Source organism: Echeneis naucrates, chromosome 4 (assembly GCF_900963305.1).
Source record: "Echeneis naucrates chromosome 4, fEcheNa1.1, whole genome shotgun sequence".
Classification (NCBI taxonomy): domain Eukaryota; kingdom Metazoa; phylum Chordata; class Actinopteri; order Carangiformes; family Echeneidae; genus Echeneis; species Echeneis naucrates.
The window spans coordinates 809,629-835,044 of NC_042514.1; the positions used below are offsets into that span (position 1 = coordinate 809,629).

General features: G+C 45.3%; 1 protein-coding gene across 5 annotated transcripts in view; it reads left to right on the plus strand.

Annotated features, from left to right (window-relative positions):
* Nucleotides 1-25,416, plus strand: part of ptprsa (protein tyrosine phosphatase receptor type Sa) — a 194,288-nt gene that overhangs the window by 133,432 nt on the left and 35,440 nt on the right. For all 5 annotated transcript variants that reach the window (XM_029500050.1, XM_029500049.1, XM_029500052.1 and 2 more), the window contains 12 exons: nucleotides 2,199-2,468; nucleotides 2,555-3,136; nucleotides 3,750-3,886; nucleotides 3,971-4,115; nucleotides 10,703-11,023; nucleotides 13,075-13,268; nucleotides 15,980-16,097; nucleotides 21,700-22,293; nucleotides 23,326-23,420; nucleotides 23,702-23,952; nucleotides 24,084-24,171; nucleotides 25,159-25,371. In XM_029500050.1, the coding sequence (XP_029355910.1) occupies nucleotides 2,199-2,468; nucleotides 2,555-3,136; nucleotides 3,750-3,886; nucleotides 3,971-4,115; nucleotides 10,703-11,023; nucleotides 13,075-13,268; nucleotides 15,980-16,097; nucleotides 21,700-22,293; nucleotides 23,326-23,420; nucleotides 23,702-23,952; nucleotides 24,084-24,171; nucleotides 25,159-25,371 (3,008 nt within the window). The remainder of the gene's footprint in view (nucleotides 1-2,198; nucleotides 2,469-2,554; nucleotides 3,137-3,749; nucleotides 3,887-3,970; nucleotides 4,116-10,702; nucleotides 11,024-13,074; nucleotides 13,269-15,979; nucleotides 16,098-21,699; nucleotides 22,294-23,325; nucleotides 23,421-23,701; nucleotides 23,953-24,083; nucleotides 24,172-25,158; nucleotides 25,372-25,416) is intronic.

The following is a 25,416-nucleotide window of genomic DNA, read 5'->3' on the forward strand; positions in this document are numbered from 1 at the left end:
GTTTTGTTTGGATTTTTCTTTGGATTCAGAATCCCAGTCTCCTTATTCTATCCCCCACTTATGCCCTCCTCCTCCTCCTACTCCTTCCCTTTCTTCAACACCCCGCCCCCTTCCCCTTTGCGTACTGTACAGTATGTCTGCGTATCCATCCGTCACTGTCTGTCTGCTCGTCTCCCTCCTGTCTGTCTTCTTGTCTGCTGTCTTGCTGCTTGAGTCAGTTTTGTTCTGGCTTGTGTCTTGTCTCTCGTCCCTGTCTTTCCTGTCTTGTCTATCTGTCTGTCTCTAAGTCATCTCTTCCATTTAATTCATCATTTTTTACTTCTACATCCGTGAAACTTTCCTCGTCTCTCTTTGACCTTCTTCGCATCCCAACAAACATTTTGATGTTGAACAGACGAAGACACTGTGGTCTGCTGCGGTGTTGAGAAGCTGTTTGAAATAGAGAGACACGGTGCAGGTTATGGACCTCCGTACAAGTCCATAGCTGTTTCCTGTAACTTTTTTTTCTGTAAATTGAGAACTTAAATGTGTATTAAAATAAGTTTTAAGCCCAGCTTAGCAGCTAACTTTAGAATTCATCTTCATTCAGTGTCGAACTCGATCACCTCTTGCATGTCACTATCTCTCAAGTGCTTGCTGGGATGCCTCTCATGAACACACAATGTTTTTGCTAACTCATACCTTTCCACTCTCTAACTCTTTACATACTGTACACACGCACACTCATACCTTTACCAACACAAAAACGTATATATACATCAATGTATATACACATACAAATACATGCAAGCACACGGTACCTTTCACACCCTTCCTCTGCGTCTCAGACTCATTATCAACCCCCCTGTCCATGAGTCGTGGGGTCGTCCCTGTCTCCCTCTCTTTGCTCTCATTCTGCCCTGATTCATCTTCGTCTCTCTCTTTCCCTTTTCCCTCCGTCTCTCTTTCTCGTTCTCTGGACTTCTACTCCCTGTTGATCCAGTTCTGTTTCTTGACTCCAACACTCTGTGATATTAGACTCTCTAGCTACAACTACTAGAGCTCTTTTTCTATGTATTTCCAGGCACACACCTTGTTCCTCAATATTTACTTTGTGTTAACTGGGACTGCGATGTGACAATGTGCCACCATCACATTTTGTCACATTAGCTGAAGAAAAAAATCAAAGTTTACACAGCATTGAAGCGGGTTACCCCCCCTTTACCCTCCTCCAACCTTCCCCTCTCTTCTTCTTCCTCTGTCACTCTTTGCTCCTCTGTTCCTTTCCTCCTATCCTTTCCTCAGATGCTCTATCCTCGATCTTGTATTTCTTCTTTCCTCTCAAATCGTCTTTTGTCTGGGCATGCTAGCGACCCTTCAGTTATATTCCTCTATGCATTTTATCTCAATTTTTATATCTGATTTTGTTATCATTTACTCCTTAATTTACCTCGGTCTATTTATGCATGCTGTCTGTGAAACTGATAGCTGCATCTATCAATGGAACCGTGTCAGATCTTAAAAAGGCTTTGTCCAGTGGATCTACCCTAAACCACAAAAATCTGATTAAAGTTTCTCATCTTTAAGACATCTAGGTAGCACAGGCAGATTTCAGGTGCAAACCTGCGCTGGAATGTGTTTAGAGACCTTGCAGAGACGGTCAATTTCCCCGTAACCCTACACTTCCTGTGCCATGGGAGAAGCCTGTAATGGCCTACTTCCTGTTTGGCATGTGTGCTGGAGAGGACAGGAAGTTCCAGGTTGCCACCTTGGCCTCATGTGATAGCATTATCACATAGCCTTCAGTAGCCTTCACAGGTTATGCCGTAGTTGTACATACATCAGCAGTTCAGTTTCAAAGATGAGAAACTCGTAATAGATTTTTGTGTCTTTAATTGTGCTGTGATGGGTCAAATATTGGTCAATGGAACCTTGTTGCTATGAATCGTTGCTTTATTGTTAATCTATATTGTTGTTGAAGCAGTTCTGTTAGTTTAGTTCCTTCTCATTATTTGTATATTTTTATGTTCTGAACAGTCTACTTTTTATTTTGTGTTTTAGTTCACATTTACCATGTTGAACATTTTGTGTTAAGTATTTTCTTGAGAAGGGTCCATTTTCATCTGCCTCTCTTGTTACCTTTCTCTTTCTCTTTTTTTTTTTTTTGACTCCCTCGCCCTCTTTTGTCATCCTCTCCCCTTCCTCATGCCTTCCCCCAGTCCGACGGGTTCCTCCTCGCTTCTCCATTCCACCAACCAGTCAGGAAATTATGCCCGGTGGCAGTGTGAACATAACATGTGTGGCGGTGGGATCGCCCATGCCTTATGTGAAGTGGATGCTGAACTCTGAGGACTTGACGCCGGAGGACGAGATGCCGGTGGGCAGGAATGTTCTCGAGCTGAGCAGTGTCCGTGAGTCAGCCAACTACACCTGTGTGGCCATGAGCAGCCTCGGCATCATTGAAGCTGTGGCGCAGATCACCGTCAAATGTAAGAGAAAAAATGTCCGAGATTTTCGTTTTAGGTCGAAACAATCAATCAGTCGCTGTTCCGATTAAAGATGTCCTCTTTTGCAGCTCTCCCCAAGCCTCCAGGCACCCCCGTGGTAACGGAAACCACCGCCACCAGCGTGACCATCACCTGGGACTCAGGCAACCCGGACCCAGTCACTTACTATATCATCCAGTACAGGGCCAAGTCCCCGGACAGCAAGTATGAAACAGTGGACGACATCACCACCACGCGGTACAGTATCGGCGGCCTCTACCCCAACACAGAGTACGAGATCCGCGTCTCGGCCGTCAACACCATCGGTCAGGGTCCTCCCAGCGAGCCGGTGGAAACCCGCACTGGAGAACAAGCCCCCGCCAGTCCGCCACGAAACATTCAGGCTCAGATTATTTCGCAGAACACCATGATGGTGCGTTGGGAGGAACCTGAGGAGCCCAATGGGCAGATCAAGGGCTACCGCGTTTACTACACCATGGACGACTCCCAGCCCATGAGTCTGTGGCAGATCCACAACGTCCAGGACAGCATCATCACCACCATCCAGAGCTTGGTTCCTCAAGAGACGTACACAATCAAAGTCCTGGCGTTCACCTCAGTAGGAGACGGACCCTTCTCAGAACCCATCCACGTCAAAGTACTACAAGGAGGTAAGCAAATGAGTTGGCAAGAGGGTTTGCCAAAGCTTCTGCTGAAATACCTGCCAGCTGTCATTCACCTACGTGGTGTTGAAATGTGAAGGAAACAAAGTTGTTCAGTAAGTTCATAATAAGTTCGAGTTATCCAGGCTTCTTCAGGGGAAGAACAGATTCTCCCCCGTCAGGAGAGTCTCCCCACAAGTCTTCAGCTGGTTTATGCATCAGCAGCACATTTTCAGAAACTTTAAACAGAATCATCCTGCTGCCAAAGAGACAAGTTTGCTCCCCTGCTGTGCGAGGTTCTCCTGCACATCTGCAAACTGTGCATACGACGACAAAGTTTTGTTCATGGCAGTCTGTGGGTGAAAACAGAAAATAGGCAAATTTGAAGACGAACCAATATCTAAGAATTCAGCGTCAGACCACAGATATGTATCTCTCAATCACTCCCAGCGAGAGGCAGCGCATCAACAAGAAGGCTCAACTGTACCTCGCTTGTTTTTCTACATTAAATCTCACAACTCTCAACATGTCGGTGAACAAATGTGCTCTTTTGTCTGAAAAATAATTGACCCATTCAGAAGAACTCCCCTCCTGCAACACTCTCCTCTGCTGTGTTCTTCAGTTCCAGGTCAACCATCCAAATTCCGGGTCGGCGCCGTCTCCGACACCAGCATCGAGCTGACCTGGGAACCCGCCTACGAAAAGGAAGGAATTATCAACTATGAGCTTCGCTACTCAGAAGGCAATTTTGGCACCCAGGTAGGTTTAGTGTTCGCTGTTTGAATTTGTGTGCACCCATTTTAAACCAAACCTGCCATCAAAGCAATTTTTCTCCATCTACAGATGAAGAAAACGTTCGGACCCGCATCGTCATACGTGGTGGAAGGGCTCCGCCCAAACACAGAGTACCGCTTCTCCTTGGCAGCCATTTCGATCAAAGGCATCGGAGCCTTCACGAATGACGTTTCACAGAAGACCTTGCAAGCTAGTATGTAATCCTTTATTCAGTCTTCTCTCGTGCTTCCTTTGTGACTAACAAAGTGATTTTCTCTAGGAAAGACGTTAGAGGATTTCGATGCTTTTGTCAACCTTTTCTAAAGTGAATTCTAATCAGGTCGTGTGTTTTGTTTGTTTGTTTTTTCTGCTGCACCGTCACCCTTGAACTGTTTCAAAGCTGATGTGTTGTTTAAGTCTTGCCTTTAACTTTGATGTAACAACATGACGATGGTACTTTAAATCTCAGGCGTATTTTCTCTGTGATCTGATTACCTCGTGGACAGTTGAGAACAGAGCACATTTTGGAGACTTTACAGGCTTTTCATTTTATAATATATCATCATATTTTCTAACTTGGCTGTGGTGCCGTATATGTGGTGGTGTACCCCGCACTGTCAAACAAATCAAGTCTATGTGGACCGACAATTTTGGCAGGTTCTTTATTTCCCTTTCACTTTTGTTCATATTTGCTTTTCCTTTGTCAACAGCAAGTGCACTTTCTTCCACGTGACAGAGACACAAAAAATGTCAGTTCCCCCACCACCAAGGCTCTCGTATGAACTGTATTTAGACCGGGGAGGGGAGGCCAGATTTGGAAATTCAGTCTAGTCATCAAAGAGAGAGGAAAAAAAGAAAACATATCAGCTGTTAGCAAAAGTACCAACACGTCTGCCTCTGGAATTTATTCCAGTATATCAGTTCTGCACTGATTACTTTATTTTACAGATCGCAGAAACACAATTGAATTATTTAAACCAGCCTGCTAAAAATAACAGGAGTGATATCATAGCACACAGCAGCAGTGCAAGCTGTAGAGAAAAGAAAATACACTCAGCTTATCCAATCAAATATCCAGTGGCTGAAGGAGTATGAAATTCGTGTCTTCTGTGGTTTACACAGCACACAAAGATCAACAATGGTTTTGTGTACTGATGTTTGATGCCTTAATGGTAAAGAACCTGGAAAATGCAGCTGGATTTATGGGATTAGGGCTCATCGTGCATCCCGATGATAGAGCTGTGCAGAGAGACATAGGAGAGCCATGGCGATGGGAGTCCACCTCTTTTAACACATTTTCTGTTTCTACCAGTGCAACTTTTTGAGCCACACAGACAGTGCAGTCACTGAGGAGAGCGCCAGTTGCATGCAACACTCCCTCCTGCCCACTGGGGGTGCTGTTGAGAATCACTGCACCGTTGATCTTTGATCAGTCCAGGCATGACGATACTTTATGTTCATCCAGCCCCATTTCTGTCTCAGCGTCTCAGTGTGTGTGTATGTGTGTGTGCACATCTCCACCTGTCGATGTGTTTGTGATTCCCTTTCCTCTGTTTTTGCATTTGTTGTTGTTGACCAGTAAAGTGCAAGCTGATTGGATTGGATCCACTCACCACCCGACCAGCTCTCTTTCTCTCTCCGCCACTTGTTCCCCTCTGCTATGGAACAAAAGCTCTCCTTGGAATGGCTTGTCATCACCTTGCTCACTTTGTGTCCTCTTCCTTTTCTGTTCAGTCTTTTTTTTTTTTTTTTATAGAAAGAAGTGTTTTAGTCAGACTTTTTGTTTTCTTTTGTTCATTTACTTTTCTTCTTATAATTTTTTTTATTTTCCTGGGTTGTCTGAACGGTATTGGTTTGACATCACTACAGATAGAAGCTCGCCGCTGCTGTTCTCTTTCGTTCTGTTGGGCTCTTTTGTTGAAGTCCACCGCAGCTACAGCAGAGCAACACGTGCAGACTGCAGCGATATAGCCCCCCCAATCTAATATGGGGGCAACCAAGTTTAACTGATAGTTTTTTTCATCTCTCCGCTTGAGACAGGGGACTCTTCCTTTGAATTGCCTCATCCATACAATTACAGTAGACCAAAAGGATAACTGCTGCTTCTGTCCTGAAAATGAGTTTCAATTTATGTTCCACTTATGCACCAGATTCCAAGACAATATGATCAGACCTTCTGTGTCTGTCATTTTAAGGTTAAACAGACATCTTTGCCTTTTCTGTCCATTCTATTTCTATGGTTTCAGCTCAGCGCCTCGTTGTCCCTGGACTTCTTTTTTTTAATCCTTTTATCGAGAGTCCCTGCTCAAGCAGGAGTGAGATACTTTACAGCCGTTGGTTTCTCATTGCTGGGGTCAGAAAAAATCACAGACTCAGTCAGTCAAAGCAAAAAAAGACTTTCCACAACACAACATAATAAATAAGTTGATCTTTTGGATGCTCCAAGGTAAGTGATTGTGTGGTTTTAGGGATTCAGTCTGCCATAACCTTCTAACAGAGCTGTCAGCGAAATCCACATTTTCATCCAATTAACTGGTTGTTTGTTTTTTTGGAGGGTGGGGGGGGGGCCAGCCTTTGTACACGACAGGGTGAAATATTAAACTGACACGTCTTCAGTTCAGGTCAGGAATAGAAACCTTTCTCTGCATCCAGAGGAGCCCTGTGGCATATAAACACAGACAGGTGAAATTATACCGGAAAACACAAGTAAAGCTCATTTTATTCAGCACAGTTGATATACAAGAGCACAGAACCAAAAACACAGGTCCCAGTTTGAAGGGCTCGATTGTCACGTGAATACCAAATTTAAGTTTTGTTACACTACAGTACGACTTAGATGACCCAGAAATTCTAATTCACTGTGGTTAAAAAAAAAAAAAGAGCACATTAAAATAAATTTGGTCAGTGCCATTCGGACTCACAAATCACAGAGCGATGGCTTCATAACATTTTTATATTGCTCCATGTGCAAGCTGAGCTTTTTGGAATTGTTAATGCCATTTTCAGATTTTCTTCCTGCGAAGCGGTTTCAGCCCGGTTCTGAGTCCTCCGCGGTGTCTGGCAGACTGAAACCCTTCACCACTAAGTGAAAAGAAAGACAGACAACATGATTTCACTGTTTGCTTTGTTGTCCATTACCTGTGGTACAAAATGTTGGCAGATTGTTGGAGTTTGTGCTCAGTCCAAGCAGCATTACTTGGGGCTTTTGCCATGAGGACCACTCTGCCACCGAGCAAAAAAAAAAAAAACATAAAATTGAATAAGGCTCCTCAAACTCGCTCTGTTGTAACAGATACCAAATACGCTGTTCATTTCATTGGCTTCCTCAACAGGCTGAAATAAATACTTTAAATGTTACTGACAGAATTGGACCTCATTCAGAAGCAAGGCCTCTTGGGATATGCTGCCTCTGTCAGATCAGGTTGAAAGACCGTTTCTGTGAGATCGTTCAGACGTGGCCGGAGTCGGTCCACAACCCGAGAGCTCGGAGGCTTTCCCAGCATTCCTCTGCCTGTTACCCGGCTGCAAGACGTGGTAACGGGACCTAAGACGGACCCTGGGAGTGGGCGTCAGGGGACTGCAGGGCCCCCAGTGCAGCAGATAAGAATCCCATTTCATAGCGTCAGAATTAATTTCATGCTTTGCGATGAGCTACGAGCCGGGCCCCTGGATTGTCAGGCTTTGTTACACATTTAGATTATACCTAGAACCTGCCAGTAGCCAGTCAAGTGCTATCTCTCAAATTAAAGTGGCAGATTCTAAATCCTCTGTATTTAGCCAAACAGGCAGTTTAGCCCCCCCACTTACTGTAATTGCAGGAGGTTTTTAGATATATTGGAATATTTGTGCGAGCCACGGCATGGCCATTTGGCATCGGGCAGATTAATTCCATAATGATCTACAAATACCAACATCCTGTCGTTGGAGGCCTCTGGCGAAAATACAATTCAGATGCAGACATGTGCTTATACTCTGATAGCTAAAGCATCTGCAATCTGTGTCAGTTTAAGAGTTGACAACAGGCATTGAGTAATGGCCTGTGCAGCTCAACTGTGAGCATTAATGTGTGTAATTTATATCCACTGAAGATGTCGCACTAAAAGCACTTTTAATCTGAGGGTAGTCATAATGATTAGGTATGCCACCAGTATTTGACATTGCAGACTTTGTACCCAGACTCCCCAGTCATATCAGACTTTAAAGTCAAAGAGAAGGATGCGAATGCAGACATGACTAATTATTTGTCAAATAGCATTTAGGAAACTCTTTCAGGAAAGCTTCAAAAGAACCTCAAGTGAAGCCTTAGCTGAATTTCTTCTTTTGTGGTTGTATAGTTCTAGTATCCATAATCCTAGCACTGGCCTTCGTGGGATATGCACTTTATTAAAGCTGCGCCCCAGCCGGTCTTAAACCGTTATCAGGCCTGAGGAGGCCTGTGTGCCGCGATAGCCCGGCCGCTGTCAGATTCGCAGCCTTCTCCGCACCACAAAGATTGAGAACTGAGCGATCACGCTTGACGTGGAGAGTTTGCAAATACAATACGAGCGGAGAAAAGAAGCTGAAAGGCTCAAAAATCCAGTAAGACCATAAGTAAATAAGCCCATTGGACACAGAGAAGGGTTTGGGAACTGTGGCAGAGGTCCTGTCCTATTTGTTGTCCTGGAACTTTCCTTCCTCACCGGTAGGAGCCCCCCCCCCCTTAAAGCAGTGACACTGCAGCCAGGACACTGTCAATAAACTTTTATGAATTCGGCCATACAAGCTTTCCTTCCTCCCCCTCTGTTTGTGTGTCTTGGTATTCTGAAAATGGCAGCTTTACAAAGACGTGCAGGGTACGGGGCTATAAAATGGGATTTATGTGAACAAATTGTTCACACAGAAAGAATCTTTGAGTAGAAGAGCAGAATATGTCGGGAGGTAGTCCCCTCCCCCACCCTGGCTTCCCCTCTCACAGTCTTGTGGACCCTCCGGCCCAGAAATACATGAGTATTAAAGAGCCCCGGCTGCAGCACGGAGCCAACGCTCACCCTCCCACGAACCCCAACGTGGGTCCAAAACTAACTAATTAAAATGGAAGCTGTTACTTACTGATCCAAACTGGGAGCAGATTCCTAAATTGAAGGCTTGTTTCCTGGGAAGGAGAGTGTTGTAGCTCACTGACTACAGAGGAAGCTCACTCTGTAGTCGGGTGCTGGTGGTAAGAAAGTCTATAAAATTTAGTGTATGTGGGAGTCAGGTACGTATGATGGAGACGATGCTTGTGATTTCTTTTTTCTCGGTTGGTCCGTCCTCTTTTCTTTCTTTTCTGATTGTTTATGCTGAGTATCGTGTTTTCCATGTTTTTCTCATGAGTCATTTTGAACCTTAACTGTTGTTGTGGTTTCTTTTTGTGTCATCTGGGTTACAGAGAAATTCATTTCCCAGTACCCTCCTTCAGTTCATCATTTGTTTCTTCAGCTTCTCCTTTAAAATGAGAACATGCTTCCTGTGTTCATCCGTTTCATCTGAGTTCTTTTCCTAAGTTGCTGTGTGTGGGATGCCTTTATTTTCTTTGCCAGTCCGATGATATTTCATTTTGTTTTTGGTTACTGTGCAGTTTTTACCTTACATAACAGACACAAAAACGTAATAATGAAGTGGGTTGTTTAAACACCAAGATGGAGGGAACAGATTCTGATCCAGATGTGCAGGAAACCTGACTTGGGTTGAAATATTTTCACTCGCGTCCTTTTCTCCATTTTTACCACCGAGCTGGGGATGAGAAGTGCTGAGCACATTTTATCGCTCCCAGCACAGCACAGCTCTCTGGCCAAGCGCAGGATGCAGACGAGCTTGGCGCAGATTAGAAGCAAGAGGCATTGAGTTTGATTTAGAAAGTTCACAGATGTGTAGGTTTTTAATACGTTCTGGAACAGCCGCCATGTTGGAAAGCATTTATGCTGTAGCAAATTAAAAAGCAGACACTACGGTTCCTGCCTGGAAGATTATATTTAGGAAAATTATACTTTTTTTTTTTTCTTCTTCTTGTTTGTGCCAATTTATCTTAAATTTACAGATTATTGAATTGCACTCATTCGAGTTGGAGCAATTACTAAGACAATGCATATTAACAGCAAACATATTTCTAACATATTCATGTCTTCGTTTTAATGCTGGCAGTGTGTTATTAATCCTCGTGTCTAACACGAGGACGTCTTAGTGCTGGGAGTAATTGTAAAAATCCTGCAGGGGAAAATGAGGGGTTTAGTGCTCATGACTGCCATGTTTATCTTGCAGCTGCTTTAGATTGCTAAAGGACTAAAACCTCAGTTTGGTGGCTGGAAGTAAAACTCACAATGGGTGTGTTCATCTCTGTCCATCCATGAATAAGAAAAGTGTCTCAGCTTTAGTGAGGATTACAAGAGCAAGACAGCGTTCGATCCCCAAAGGCCTGAATGATTCCAGAACAGAAAATCAGGTGGAAACATTTCAAACTAGGATTTTGGGGAATAGGGCAGCCATCTTGGTTCATTATTACATTATTACAAACTTCTACCATTGTCCATTTATGCCTCTTTTGTTGACATTTGCTTGATGAGTTTATTTTTACTTTCAACATATTTTGCCTTTTTTTTTCTGTTTTGCAGTTCTTTGGTTTGAAATTTTCTTCTTGTTTTTATTTGAGTTTTGAATTTTCCTTTTATCATTTTCTTTATCTCTCCCATCTTGTTATTTTTTTGTTTTTCAACCCTCCCTTCCTCCCGTCCCCGACTCCCTCCTCGTCCTCGACTCCCACCCTTCCTGTCCTTTCCGCCTCACCAGAGCCCTCAGCCCCCCCTCAAGACATTCAGTGCAGCACCACCAGCTCCACCACCCTGCTGGTAAGTTGGCGCCCCCCGCCTTTGAGGAGTCAGAATGGTGACCTGGTGGGGTATAGGGTGCACTACCAGGTGGCGGGCCCATCAGACGGCGTTGGCGACGACGGGGAGGCCATGGAGGAGCCCATGGTGCCCGCCAGTGATGAGCAGGTGCTGCTGCAGCGGCTGGAGAAATGGACCCAGTACCGAGTCACTGTGTCGGCCCTCACCGTGATCGGGCCGGGCCCTGAGAGCGAGCCCCTGATCTGCCGGACAGATGAAGACGGTACATGAACCTCTGATGTGTCGAATCCTTCGTTTCTTTGACCTGCACAAAGAAAGAAAGAAATTTCATGCTTCGTAGCGAAAAGAATGAAATTGGGTGAAGGGAAAACTAAGTGACACAGAGTGAAACAAAAGACTTGGTGAAATTAAGCAAAAGCAGTGAAAAGAAAATGAAAGCACTCTATAAAAATAGAAGGAGTTACCTGCAGCCATCTGAGCAGATGGGCTTTAGCTGCTTTTGAGGAGAGTCATGAGAAACTGAGGATTGTGAGACTGGTGGAAGGTTATTCCTGAGCATGGGAGCTGTTAACTGGAAGGTACGGTCACCCCGGATTTTAAAGTGTTCGTGGTGCGTTTAATGACCCGTGGTGGAGAGGCCAGTAATGTATTTTGGAGCTCGACCGTGTAAAGCTCTGAAAGGGACTAAAATTTTAAAACTCTGTAAAATTGACAGGGATCCTGCGCGGCGATATTAAAAGGGCTGTTATATGTGCCCTCATTAGGGAAGCAAGTGTCACAGATTGGATTGGACACAATTCTTTTCAAGACACCTTCAATATTTTTTTCTAATCACACGTTTTTAGGAGCGAACCGACGTCGTGGTATCAACCCAACGGCTCCAAACTCAGCTGTTTAAAATACACTCGGGAAATCAAGGGCGTCGCAAATAAAACATGACTAATCAAATATAATTCATAATGACCACCACCTCCCGTATCCTGCCTCGATCTGTAGGCTGAGCTGGTTGCTCAGATGAGAGTCATAAGCCGATCAAAGTGCTTTACGCTGCAAGGACGTATCTGTCTGTGCTTTTATGACGGAAAGAGCCGGGTGGACGTTAAAGAAGCAGGTGTGCCTCCACTCAGGGTGCAGCACATTTTTGGTGGTTTAAAAAAAAGAAGAAAATTAATAGCACCCTCAGAGACCTCACTTAACTACTGTTTTGGTGCTGTGGAGTGCGTTACTCAGGCCTGACCTCCTCCACTGAAATGCAGAGCCTGGTAATAGGTGTCACAGTGTGTGTTAACCGAAGCGCTGCTGAAAAAGAGAAAACTGGCTCCTTTGACATACGTTTGAAAACAGTAAAATACTCCACTCCCAAACAGGTTTTTGCTTCAGTGCAGCTGTGCACAAATAAGATTAAAAAAATTTTACAAAACACAGACGAGCCAAAGATGTTTGTGGAAACACCATGTCATCCTTGAAAAGCACATAAAAATAAAGGTGACACTGCAGGAACTAAATGACAAATGAGCACAGCAGTTGAACAATAGAACAGCATAAGCTGACAAGTAAAGAAGTGAGCGCATCAAAGCGCATCAGGATCATTGATGGATGCACGACATTGGCTTCTGCTCTCTGGGATTCATTTCACGTCCATTACCGCAGCGTTTTAAAGCAGCTCTCTGACTCTGATGTACAATGAGCGCAACTGCAGATTCCTACTATACCCGTTTTAAAACAGCTGGATTGCAGCAGTGAAAGCCGCAGCGTCGTAGACGAGAGCTGATGTCATTACGATGATAATGTGTGTATGAGAAGTGGCAGGTAGAGAAGTAAGAGCTGCTGCTGAAAGGTAGAAAAGATTTTTGCCAGTAAACAAGATTGGTGAGTGATCCCGGGCATAATGGGGGGTGGGAACTGGACTTTAAGTGTTCATGGGGGAGCAAAAGGAGGCAGTTTGAGTCGAAGAATTTTATTAATGGCACACCAATTCTCTGAGAAAGTCAGACCACGGCACACCAGAAGTTATAAAGGTCTGTCATTGTGAGGGAGGGGACATTCAGACAGACCGGTGGGGAAAAGTGTGTGCGTTTGTGTTACGGCTGACTCTACGGCTGGATTGTGTTTGAGTTTGTCTCTGAAAGCCTCCGTCTGTTATTCTTTGGGTCTCAGATTGAGTCAGAGTTATTAATGTCACGGCTTAGTCTCATCCTGAATCAGGACTAAATGCAAATCACATTTATCCTCCAATAATGGATCATTATCACATTTCAACAAAGCACAGAACAAAAGTATCCTGACTGGAGCTCTTGTCCTGTTTACCCACAGTTCCTGGGGCTCCTCCGAGGCGGGTGGAGGTGGAGGTCCTCAACTCCACCGCACTGAAGGTGATGTGGCGCTCCATGACGCCAGGCAAGCAGCACGGCCAGATCCGTGGCTACCAGGTTCACTATGTGCGTGTGGAGAACGGGGAGTCACGGGGCCTCCCCCTCATCAAGGACGTCATGCTCGCCGACGCCCAGGTATGACCATCACTCAGCTTCCTCTGCAGAAGTATTCGATTCCCCCTTAGCACTTTAGCTCACATGGCCAGGTCGGCTTTGTTTCAACATATTTTAACATGAAGATATGAAGCTGCGTTGCACAGAGAGTTTAGAGCCGCTGCAAATTTTCATCTGCCGTGTCCAGAGGAAGCAAAACAGTCAGAGTGCATTTGCGTAAAATCAAAATCCTCAACAAATGAAGAAAGAAAATGGAGTCGAGTTCTCACCTGATGCGCATTAATTGTTACACGTTGTCATAAACAGGCCAAAAAACACAGACTTGGCTGGTTAAGCAGAATAAATCAACAGTGTTACTGCAGTTTAATGATTAAAAGGTGAGCTTCAAAGAAGCTTTTGCCAACTTTTGCTGGCATAGATTCCAAATTGTTTACTTGGCCCTCACCTGTTGTGGCTGTGTGCGAAGATTGCTGGAATATAGGCAGCGATAGGCTGCTCTCTCCCCCAGGATTTCATTTCATATTGTTGTAATATTCTCTCCCCCCCACAGCCCACAACAAGGAGTGTAATCAAAGCCTCACTCATCTTGTCCTCCCTCTTCTGCCTCCGTGGCTTTTATTAGGAGCGTCTCGGCCTCTGCATTATGGCAACATGTTTGTATCAAATGAAAAGACTCAAAGAAAATGCAGATGATAGTATTCTGTGCCCGGGGCAGGGAAGTAAAATTGGTATGAAAACATTTTACAGAAAATCAGCCTCAACTGACAGATAGAATTGTAATGGATCTCTTTAAAATGGTCTGTATTCTTTTTCTTTTTTTTTTTCCCAAACTTACAAAACTGTCAACACGGCATTGGATGAATTCAGGTAAAGTGAGACTGTTGTGCTCTGCAGCAATCATCCAAATGGAAATTATAGCCTTGAAGCAGAAGGGTAAACAAGACAGAAAAGAATAGTTGCATGGGATGCATTTTTTATACATATATTTTAGTAGCGAATGAATCAAAATCTATTTTCTGCACATGAATGAAGGATCCATTCAAGCCAAAATGCCACCGGCGTCACGTTTGCATTCTTGGAATTTAGCTGCCCCAGGAATCCAAAAGCAGAATAAAATATAAATAACTGAAATTACAGCGCAGACAGCCAGCAGTCACATGGGAACATCTTCTCCGTGGCATGTTTTTGTTAGTATATTTAAAAATCTTTAAACCCCTTAAAAGAATAAACAACCTGCACGTTGTGAGTGATTTAGCAGTGAGGGAACTGATGAGGAGCAGCTCAGTGACGTGTCTGAATATCTCCAGGCCGAGAACTTCACCTTCTGTTTCTCCTGACCTCACAAAGCCACCTATTTCTGATACCACCCCCGCTCCCAAACCTCTCGTGCCCCCATCTCTCACGATCCTATTTCTTCCCTTTTCTTTTCTCTCCCCCTCTCTCTTCTTTTTTTATTTAAAAAAATGCTTTCTCTCCTGCGCTCTCCTCTTTGGCGGTGGGGGGGGGGTTAGTGGGAAACGGACGATACGGCCGAATATGTGAGTACGAAGTTTCGCCTGAGTACTTTGTGTAGCTGAGAGGGAATAAACAGCGGGTATTGCATCAACCTGCTTGGATTCACAGTTCACACAGAACCCTCCAATCTTTATGCAAAAAGTTTGGATTGTAAAGCGGCTGCGAGGTTTCACCTCAGCTGTCTGACCAGCCAACCTCACACTATCTCTGTAAGCCACTGAGGGAAAAAGGACAAACTCCTATTGCCGTCTGGCTTCTACAAAATGGTGGCTGATGCAATATCCACTGCCCGGTGTGCCTGGAATGCTAATGCTACTAGTGTCTCGCTGTGTGTTGATGCAGTCCGTGTTGTCTTGTGCTCTGGTGCTGTGTGTGTGTTTTTATTTTCTCCTGTTTTTCTTTCCTCCGTGCGATTTTTAAATTAGGATTTCATTTTCATCGTGGTACCTTAGAATTACTGTCATGCTTTAAGTTCTCACCCTTTTTATGCATCTTTTTGTTCTTTGATTAATAGAACTACAGAGACTGTAGTTAAATAACATCCATGTGAGATCTGTGGAAATTTTTTTGTTTGTTTTCGATGCAGCAGAGTAGCCTCGTGTTGAACCCAGATTTTTTGAGACCTTAGTCCTTGAGCGTTACGTGAACAACATCTCAAGTGCAAGACAGTACTTATAGCTCATTTACCTTTATTGACCTCTCCCATCGCTCCAGCCAGCTGGCCTGTTAGAAACCTCATTCTGCGTTGGTTCAAACCTGCTGCTTTGAAAGATTCATTAGAATTGATCGGAAGCCTCTCTTTGAAGAGGACTCAAGGAAACTTAATGGCTGAGGTAAAAACTGCCCATGAATGGCCAGGATGTATTCAGCATACATTCATCACATAGTTAAGTTGTTGATTGGAATATTGCTGGAGGAGTAAAGGGAGTTGGGGCGGGGGGGACTTGCATTTACATATGTAATGTCTCCCCTCCGCCTAAGCAGCTATGGATTTACGTAATGGAACATTCTGCCATTACACAGTGGGGAGTGTGTGTGTGTGTGTGTGTGTGTGGGGGGGGGGGGGGGGGGGTTTACCTTTAATGCATGTTTGGTGACTCAGATTAACAGTCGGTGTAAATCACTTTGAGCTGCATGAGCTGGGACCAAATCATCCATGCATTTTGATTTTTATTCATGTTTCCTGTCTCCACCCTGCCCCCCCCCACCCACCTCAGGAAATGGTCATCGGAGGACTCAAACCAGACACCACTTACTCCATCACAGTGGCAGCGTACACCACCAAAGGGGATGGGGCCCGGAGCAAACCCAAACTGGTGGTGACCAAAGGGGCAGGTCAGTATGAGTCCAGATCCTTCCTGTTTTTCTGCGGCGAAAATCTTTTCATCCTGCAGCCAAAGGCAACTTTCCTCTGAGCAGGCGTCCCCGGTTTGAATCCTGACTCCTCGTGTCCTGGTTGTCAATGCTACTCCATCAATACTGACTTTCATCACCTCCATTTTATTGAATGCGAAACGGTCCGAGGCTGATCTGGATTCAAGTCCCGTCCAGTCGCTCGGGGTTCGTGTCATTCAGGCAATCCAAATATTTTCAGAGATTGAGGAGGAAGTGTGAGCTCCTTTTGACTCAGATTGTGAGAGCTTGGAAACCAATGTTTGGTCTAAAATCCTGGAGGCTAATGCCTGCACAGCCTCGGCTTCTCTCTCTGTTGTTACCGCCGCTGAAACAGTCACTCTGGACCACTTGAGCCTGTTTGGTAGTTCGCAGTTCAGTCACCATAAACATGATCTAGACCTGCGAGGTTGCTGCCTCAGACTGTGAAAGCCATCTCTGAGAGAATTTAAGGCGTGCAGCCAATATAGGAGCGTCCTTTTGTGTGAGCATCTGTGCCAGTTGGATTTAGGAGGCTTCAGAGAGCCAATATGTACACAACTGCACGCACACACAGAGACATGCCTGCCTAAACATATGAGCACACGCAGTCTCCACACACACACACACACACACACACTATATGCAGATTAATGCTGTCCTTCGGTGTGCATGCACATAATAGCCCATAAAACAACACACATCATATTCTCACAAACCAACAGAAGCACACACACACACACAAAGGTAAATTTCTCACAGCCTGACAGGTGTGTGTGTTACAGGTGTCAGGGAGCATGACACTGCCAAAGACTTGACTGACTGCTGTCACTCTCCGTCGTCCTGTCAGGGCCGGCTGACTGATATGCCAGTCTGACGCGCTGAGCCCGTCCCTCAGACGGAGAGACTCTCTTTTTTTATTACTGAAGTGTAAAGGAATGGTTTTTGCCGGGGGGCAGGATAAATAGAGGAGAGCGAGGGGTGAGAGGTGGGAGACGAGGCTCAGCGGCCTAGTGAACAGCAGGGTTCCCACTGGTCGTGGAATTTCCTGGGATCTGTTTCAGGCAATGAACACGAGTGCATTTTTGGTTATTTGTTGTTTTTCTTTATGCTCGCCAGGGACTTCGCGAAATGTCAGCGAGTTTAAAAATTAGTTTAATTTTCAGAGAGACACTGAAATCTTTTGTATAATGTCTGTTTTTTCCTCCAGAGAAAGCTTTGCTGCACTGGAGCGTTTCCGAGCTATAAAAAGAAAATGTACAACAGGAACAAATGTGACGAAATCATTAGATTATACATCAGCTCCACAGAAAGCGAACCAGTCAACTAGTCCCCTTTTTCTCCTATAATCTAAATTGAACTTGACTACAATGACATTTTTTATGTGGGTCGGCCATTTTGACTGGAATATTACATGATATGCTGCAGTTTTTTGTTATTATTACACACAACAACACACATATCCTTATTTTGGCATCTTCAGTTTAAAATGGTTATCCTGATGCTACTCAGTCATACACTGACTTACATTTGAGAGTGTGTCACAAAGGAATACGTGAATGCACGCAGACACACGACTTAGGCGACATCTCGTGACGTGATGGTCTCGTTCTGTTGAGGAAAAAATAAAGTCCTGATACAGACTGACAGAGTTTGAATTCCTGCCGCTTAAAAAGTCAATTCGCATCAACACAAAAGTCTTTTCATTCCAAAAAGTTTCAACAAGCCTCTCTGGTTGTGTTCTGTATCAGAAAGTGCCCAAAAGGAATTCATCTCAGGATTTAGCGGTTGTAACAACAGGTATACATTCGTTTGTGAGTCATCTACATTTACTCTGCGTCTTTGTTTGCCAAATGAATCCTGGTTCGAGAGACATCTTTTCATGATTTATACTTTACAAACTCTTCCTTGGAGGAACAAACGTAGAGAAGGCCAATGAAAGACAAAGTTTCAGAGGAAGCCTAAAGGACTGTTTATTGACAAAAGATTAAAATGTTTCTCAGAAAGCTATAAGAGCAGCAATCGATGTCCAGCCTTTTTTTTTTTGTATCTTTTTGTTGTTCAGTTCAAGTGGAAAATATATTCAGTGCTATTATAAGAAAGTTTACACTTTTTTTTTTTTTTTTTTGAAGAACTAACAAATTTGCAAACAAAATAAAAGAGCATCTTGCAGTCCTTTAGGTGCAGTATGCTGCCCAACACCTCTGAGTCTGCAGAGGAGGAAAATACCCTCAAGGACCCTTTAATGATGTGAAATCAGGGCACAAAGTTGGGAGGACGACTAACATTAAGGGAGGAAGGAACTATAATATACTATAATGATAAAATAAGTGGAAATAACGCCATCTATTAAATGTATAATAAGTCAGAGCTGCTCTTCCCAGATGGTGGAGAAACCAATCTGAACCTTGAATATTTAAAAATCAAGTCATGGCGGACTGAAAGGGTTGGACCTAGAAGTGTCTTTTACATCATAATGTGGAATATAAATATACACTAACTATTTTGCAGGTCAGAGATTCAGACAGACGCGGTCAATCTGTGGTTTGACGGGTGCCGAAGACTTTAGGGGGGTATTTTGTGTTATGGCTACTAACCCCCCCCCCCCCCCCCCCAACTCCCAGATCTCCTCTGAGACGGCTGCATCCTGTAGAAGGATGTGATGTGTGCAGACGTACACCGGCTCCAATCTCCTCGCCGTGTTTAGTAACTTCCTGGTTGTTATTTTGATCCGGCGAAGAATACATCAGTGTGGCTCTCTCTCTCTATATCAGTCTCTAGCTTTCTCTCTCCTCCTTAATAGCACTTGCTCATAAAATTGCTGCAGATTTGACTCTGTGACATTTTCTACCATACAAATGAGTCCCCTCCATGAGCGCCTGCCACAAACACACTAAATTAAAAGCAGGGGGAAATGAAAATGTGAGAGTGATGTATTCCTCGTGGCTTTGAAGGTTGAAAAGGACCTCTTGTCCTTAGATGTGTTCAGTCTCTGTGGACAGTCCATAGCTGCAGGTTATCAGCAGGAGATTTCTTCCGTTGTCAAGATGTAGAGACACAGTGAGAAGAAATTAAGATTTCAAACTGCAGAAATATGCGACTCATCTCTCGCAGACAACTACAGATGTAACGTGCTTGTTTGTGTGCATCCGAAGCCGTGTGCGTGTGGCGTGCACACGAGAGGGAGAAAATGAGAACGTAACCCGATGAGCCCTTTCTCAATCAGCCTGAGAGTGTCAACAGCGGGCGGTTAATACTGTGGCCTGATGGGAAGCGTGCTGGGAGGCCCATGAGGAAGGATTGAACCAGGATCGACCCTGAAATGGACGTGCAGGAAGGAGACGGGGGGGTGGGGGGGTTAGGATCCTAGACAGAATAAGTAAGAGTGGAAGAGATGACCACAAAGAAGAGAGGGACAATGTGACAAAGTGTCCAAAAAACACACACAGACACACTTGTGCCTCCTTATATCCTCGTTGGCTCTCTGCAGCAGATTGCTCCTTGTCCCGAGTCACCTTCATCATCCTTCATTCACCCATTTTTTACCCCCTCACTGTTCTCCTGCTTCACCCTGTAGCTCTGCACACACACATTTAAACCGTACACACCGGTGCCCCCCTTCCCCCACTTCCATCACCCCCCAGCACTAATCTGCTGGCTCAGTAGTCATGATCCCTCTCCCCTGAGTGCAATAGGCCACTGTTCTAAATGTACAAGTAATAAACAGTTTCAGGGCTGCACGGTTTGAATAATGGGTACATGTGGTCGCCTGTTGAGGTTTGAGTCAAAGCTTGAAAGTGTAGAATGGAGAGCACACACACACACACACAGTTATCACAGGATCATTATCTCTGATTCTATTTCCTTGATTAGTGCTTAGCATGAAGGCAGAGTGGGCTTTTAAATGACACCGAGCTGAGCTGTAGTGTGCAGCCGAGGAGTATTGGGAGCATTCGTCTCCCTCGACACTCAGCACCCCCACCTTCCCATTCCCGGCAGAGGCTCAGCTGACGAGCCTGCACCTATGCCCACCCCCACCCCCCCTCCCCCGTCTTCCTCGGGCAGCAGTCCTCAAAAAGAAGACCATTAGCAAACGGAAATGAATAATAGGATTGCAGGGAGGGGACTGCATCGAGTGGATTGCTTTATGTGTGCCTGTGTGTGCTGTTGTTTTTTTTACTACGTGCACATTGAGACAGAAATATATACTGTTTGCACACACACACACACACACACACACACACACATGCACTATTCCATTGAGAGGGAGTGCTGTTGCCTCAGACCAATGTTAGCATCTCCAAATTACTTTAAGTCCGTACCGGGCAGCGAGCCAGGCCGCTCTGTGTGATATAGGAGCCGGCTGTAAAGGCACACGTACGTAGATGCTCGTCCACACTGCCCATTGTGCACAAAAATACACACACAGACGTACATAAGCGATCCACTGTAAGAAAAAGGATGCTGCAGTGTGAATTTGTGTCGTGTACCGTTTAAAAAAAGGCAAATATCTGTAATTGTAGCTGTGAGATGTATGTTATACAGTACACGGGTTAATGATTTCTGCTGAGCTTCTTTAAATTCATGCTGAGAAAGCTCTTCCTGCCAGGACCGACCAATTTGGTGCCGACCTAGTTGGCAGGCTTTTTTTTTTTTACCAATCGTCTCGCCTCGCAGTCACATGCAGAGGCTTGAAATTAGACTGATTGCAGTGAATAAACTCAAAGTCTTCCATTGCTTGGCTGAAATTATTAGTTAAACACAGGAGTGCAGCGCAGACAGAGCATGCGTCTGCAGCTATCGTTTGTCGAACTGTCGTCTCTGTGCTTTGTGTTTCTGAGGATGAGTAAGTCAAGATAAAATCTATTTACAGAAACACAGTGAGAATCAGTCACACTCATTGCTCACAAAGCTCGAACGGCAACATACATGAGACCTGAAGTTTTCCTGGAGCTGCCTTAAAAGGAGGGTTAAGATGGGTCATCCATAAGAGCGGCAAAACGGGGCCACTCTGAAGAATGGTGTCTGGACCTGGAGTGTAGATCATCCATTTTACAACAGGAGATGAGTCTGATGTCAGAAAGAGGCGCTGTTCGCTGCTTAAAGTTTTACGGAACAGAAATGATTTTAGTGTGATCTAACGCTTGTCATGAAATGGTAATGGGAACAGCTATCGCTCCTGGATTTTAGAGGCTCTGAGAACTCCCACAACTCGGCTCACTTATTCATATGTTCGCTGATAGATGGCTGAAGTTAAAGGTGTTTGTGTCTTAATCTGATAATATTTACACAAAAAGGTGATTCTTTATTGAATCAGCTCTTTGCAGGCTTTTTTTTTTCCTTGTTGTGTGAAGCCATCAGAGCTTCTTTCTCTAATAATTCAATCTAAACAACACCAACATGGCAATTTTAGAAAAGTCATTGCAGCATGCAGAAAAACCTGATTTAATATATGAACAATGACAGATAACATTTGACTGACCGTGATAAGACAACATAAAGCGAGTCACTTTAAAATTGTGTATCTTCCGAATGAAGATGTGTTTTATGTCCTCTGTCTGTGCAGTGCCTGGTCAGCCCTACGTGTCTGTGGCTCAGGACTCTGAGTCATCAGCTATCGTTCACTGGGACCCTCCACAACTGACCGACGGCATGGAGCTGCAGGGCTACAGGCTGCAGTTCGGCCGCAAAGACGTCTCTCCTTTGGCCACGCTGGAATTCACAGCCCAGGAGCGTCAGTACTCAGTGGGCAACATTCACCGCGGGGCCACCTACCTCTTTAAGGTCTCTGCCAAGAGCAGGGGGAGCTTTGGAGAAGAGGCCGTTGTGCAACTCAGCGTGCCTGAAAATACTCCGGGGGGGTATCCTCAGATCAACGAGGGCTCCAACGTGACGTGCTGCTCGGTGCAGCTGTCCTGGTCTCCGCCGGTGCTGGCGGAGAGGAACGGCGTCATCACAGAGTACACTTTGGCCTACAAAGAAGCCGGTGCAGAGGGAGCACCACGGGAGCTGCGCCTGCCCCCAAATCTGTCCAGCTATGTGCTCAACAGCCTCAAACCGAACTCGGCGTACGACGTGAAAATACGCGCACACACCAGTGTAGGTCCAGGGCCCTACAGCCCTCCTATCCAGTATCGGACGGTGGCCTTTGATCCAGCAGGTAGGGCTTGCCTGTTTCTTTCCCAGCCCGGTAGGTGGGGGGGTTGGAAATTGGCTAAAAACAGCACAAAATGAAAGCGCCCCCCACCCCCTCGCCTTCCCATTTTCAACTACCTCCACTTCTCCTCAAGAAACAGAAAAATTGATTTTGAAATTTTTTGCCGTGGGAAACTCGCCTCACTAACACAATTAAGGTAAAACACAAGTCAGTAAGTTATAGCCAGTCATTTTGAGAAAGATGGAAGCAGCCTAGTTTCAAGGTAAGTGCCGCTTGATCAGACGATCCTGCACACTCACAGCTAAAGCCATCTCACACCCCCAGTTTTCAGACCAGGTAGGAGCTCAGTCAAACCAGTTTGGACTGCTCTGAGACGATGATGTAGATTTTTGGTTCTTTATTTTCTTTTTGTTTTTGGGTTTGTTTTAAGATATGCTTCCCTCCCTCCCTCCCTGTCCTAATTCCTCCTCCCCCCTTTTTGTCTGTCCCTCGAGGGGACAGCTTGTGGCATGGCATCCCCCAGATGCACTGAGGACTGTTGGCATGCTGTGTTTTGGGTCTGTCTCTCTGCCTGCCTGGCGGCCCGTTGGCAGTGCCAACCCCAGACTCAGACTCAGACTCAGTAGAGGTGGGAACAGTTGGCGCTGAGACCACGTGGGTCAAGTTGTGAAACCTCCAGCGGTCAGGGGTTTTAAAAAAACGGTGGTAAAGAGAGGTTGGCACTGCCTGCGATGGCTCGCCAGCAGGCACACCCTTTGTGCTCCATGGGTTTTGTCGTCCATGAGTCTTCTGTGCTGTGTGTCTTAACCAATGGCGTTGACCTTCTCACAGCCAATCACAGCTCACCGTTACACTCACTCTCCAACCTGAAGGAACGTTCCGGAGAAACAGCCGCTTTTTTTTTTCTTTATTTTAAACCAAAGGTTCCTCACTTGTTCCTTTTTCCTCCATCTCTCTGCGTGTTCCACTCCCTAAACATACTTTCTTTTTTTTTTCTTTTGTTTTCTGTTTTTCTCGGATTTGTCCACTGAACAGATGCCCCAAAGAACTTCACTGTCAAGTGGGCCACCAAGACCACTGTGGTGCTTGCATGGAAGTTTTCTGAAAGCAGGTCTCCATATAAATGCACGGTGAGTTAAAAAATAACAATCAGCTCATTCTGAAAAATGAGAATTCATTTTCATGTTTTTCTGAATTATGAAAAGTCCAAATTCACGACGGTGTATGTAAGTCTGTAGTTATTTGTCATTTTCATTTCTCAGTTTCTGCTCATTCAGAAAATCATCAGACTGAACATCCTTTCTTACTTCTTTCTTACCCTCCTCATCGGTGGCCGTTTCACCACCTGCCAGGGAAAACACACATCCAACAAGTTATCCATTCACCTTCTTTTCCATCTGTTGAACTCTAGATTGAATACAACCGTCAGAAGATGGATGTGGACGCTCGGCAGATGAGGGTGCTCGTCACCGGGCTAAGGCACAACACCACCTATGAGTTCAGGGTGACCTGCCAAGAAAGCGTTGATGGTGGGCCAAGACACCGCGTAGTGGCCAGGACCGCACCACTTATCCTGGTCAAGAAACCCAAGCTTGACATCTACGGCGAGCCCGACAACATGCCCACCATGTCATTCCCGCCGGTGGATGCCAAGGATGTCAAGTGAGTATGAGAGCTGAAAGGTATTGTGAGCTCTGTCTGGATTGGAGCATTGAGGTTTCACTCTGGAGATGCTCGAGGCGTGTTCAAAATGGGAGTTTAGCTTTGAGGATTTCAATTTCCTGTGATTGCAGGAACTTCTTTGTGGTCGTGGTGCCTCTTAAGAGGACCTCTGGAGCTGTTAAGAACCTGAAGAACCCTGATGAGATGGACATGGAGGAGGTAGGCCTGTTGGCACAAAGGAAGCGAGTCGACCGAGCCTCTTCTGCCAAACTGTGTTTCTGTGGATTTCAGCGTCATCTTTGCGTTACCAGTACACACAATGCGCCAGACATGGGCACACACAACACAGACATAAGTACATCTCAGCTATGCTAATGTACCCCCCCCCCCCCCCCCAGGCATGCAGCAGAGAGAATTACACAGTCATCTCCCGCTCTTCCCACAGCTCAGGGTCACCTTGAGCTCCAGATCAACAGCAGCCATCCCTATTGGAATGGGGATTACACACATTCTCTGTGCTCAGTGCCTGCCTCAGTCTTCAGTTTGAAATGAATGAGGGGGCTGAGGGGGGGGCACTTACATTAAACTTTGTCAGGCGGTTTGCAGCTTTTTCAATCTGCAGAGGCAGTTCCACTCCTCTCAGGCAGTCTGCTTAAAAGGGTACAGAAATGTCTTTTGGATATTGGAAAATATTTTACCCTTACTCTTTTTATATTTTTAACTGTGGCAGGGGTTTGGGGGTGAGGAGTGTCCCTCTCTCATGACATGATCTGTCTCTGTTTTAATCTGGACTTCTCCAAAATCTCCAACAGCGTCAAAACACATTATTAACTTTTAATTCCCTGAAACCTTTTGTCCTTGTAAAAAGCCAGTGCTGCCTCCCTCAGTGGAGGGAACGACGCACTCACAGTCCAGACGGCTCCTGTTCCTGACGGTGGAACAAGCGACCACATGCTGTCATAGGAGGGGCCGTCTGTTTCTAAACATTTGATGGCTCCGTAGAGCCCCCTCCTTACACATCTAACACCATCACGACTTTTGTTGCACTATTTGCCTAATCCCCCCTCCCCCCCATGGCATCTGCGTACATGTAAATATATAAGATGAGTCATTTTATTCTGGCTTAACATGGTAGAAACTGCAAAGATTAAGCTAAATCCATAAAAGAAAATCAAAAGTTAACAACATCCGTTTTACACCAATCAGCTGTTGCGGGAGGTGACGCCAAAGCGCCGGTCACGCCGTCAGCTGTCTCAGCTAGATCAGAGGAGCCCCTACATCACAGCCTGCTTCAGGCAGCTGCCCCCCAGCTTCACGGTGGGATCTGAACACCGCCACAGCAGCTGCGAGAACAAGCCTCTTGAATCTGGACAAGAGTACGTCTTCTTCCTGCTGGCTGAGCTCAACGCCACCACCGGGGTGAGTCAGGAGTTCAGCGCCGTTTATATGACTTACTGCTGGATT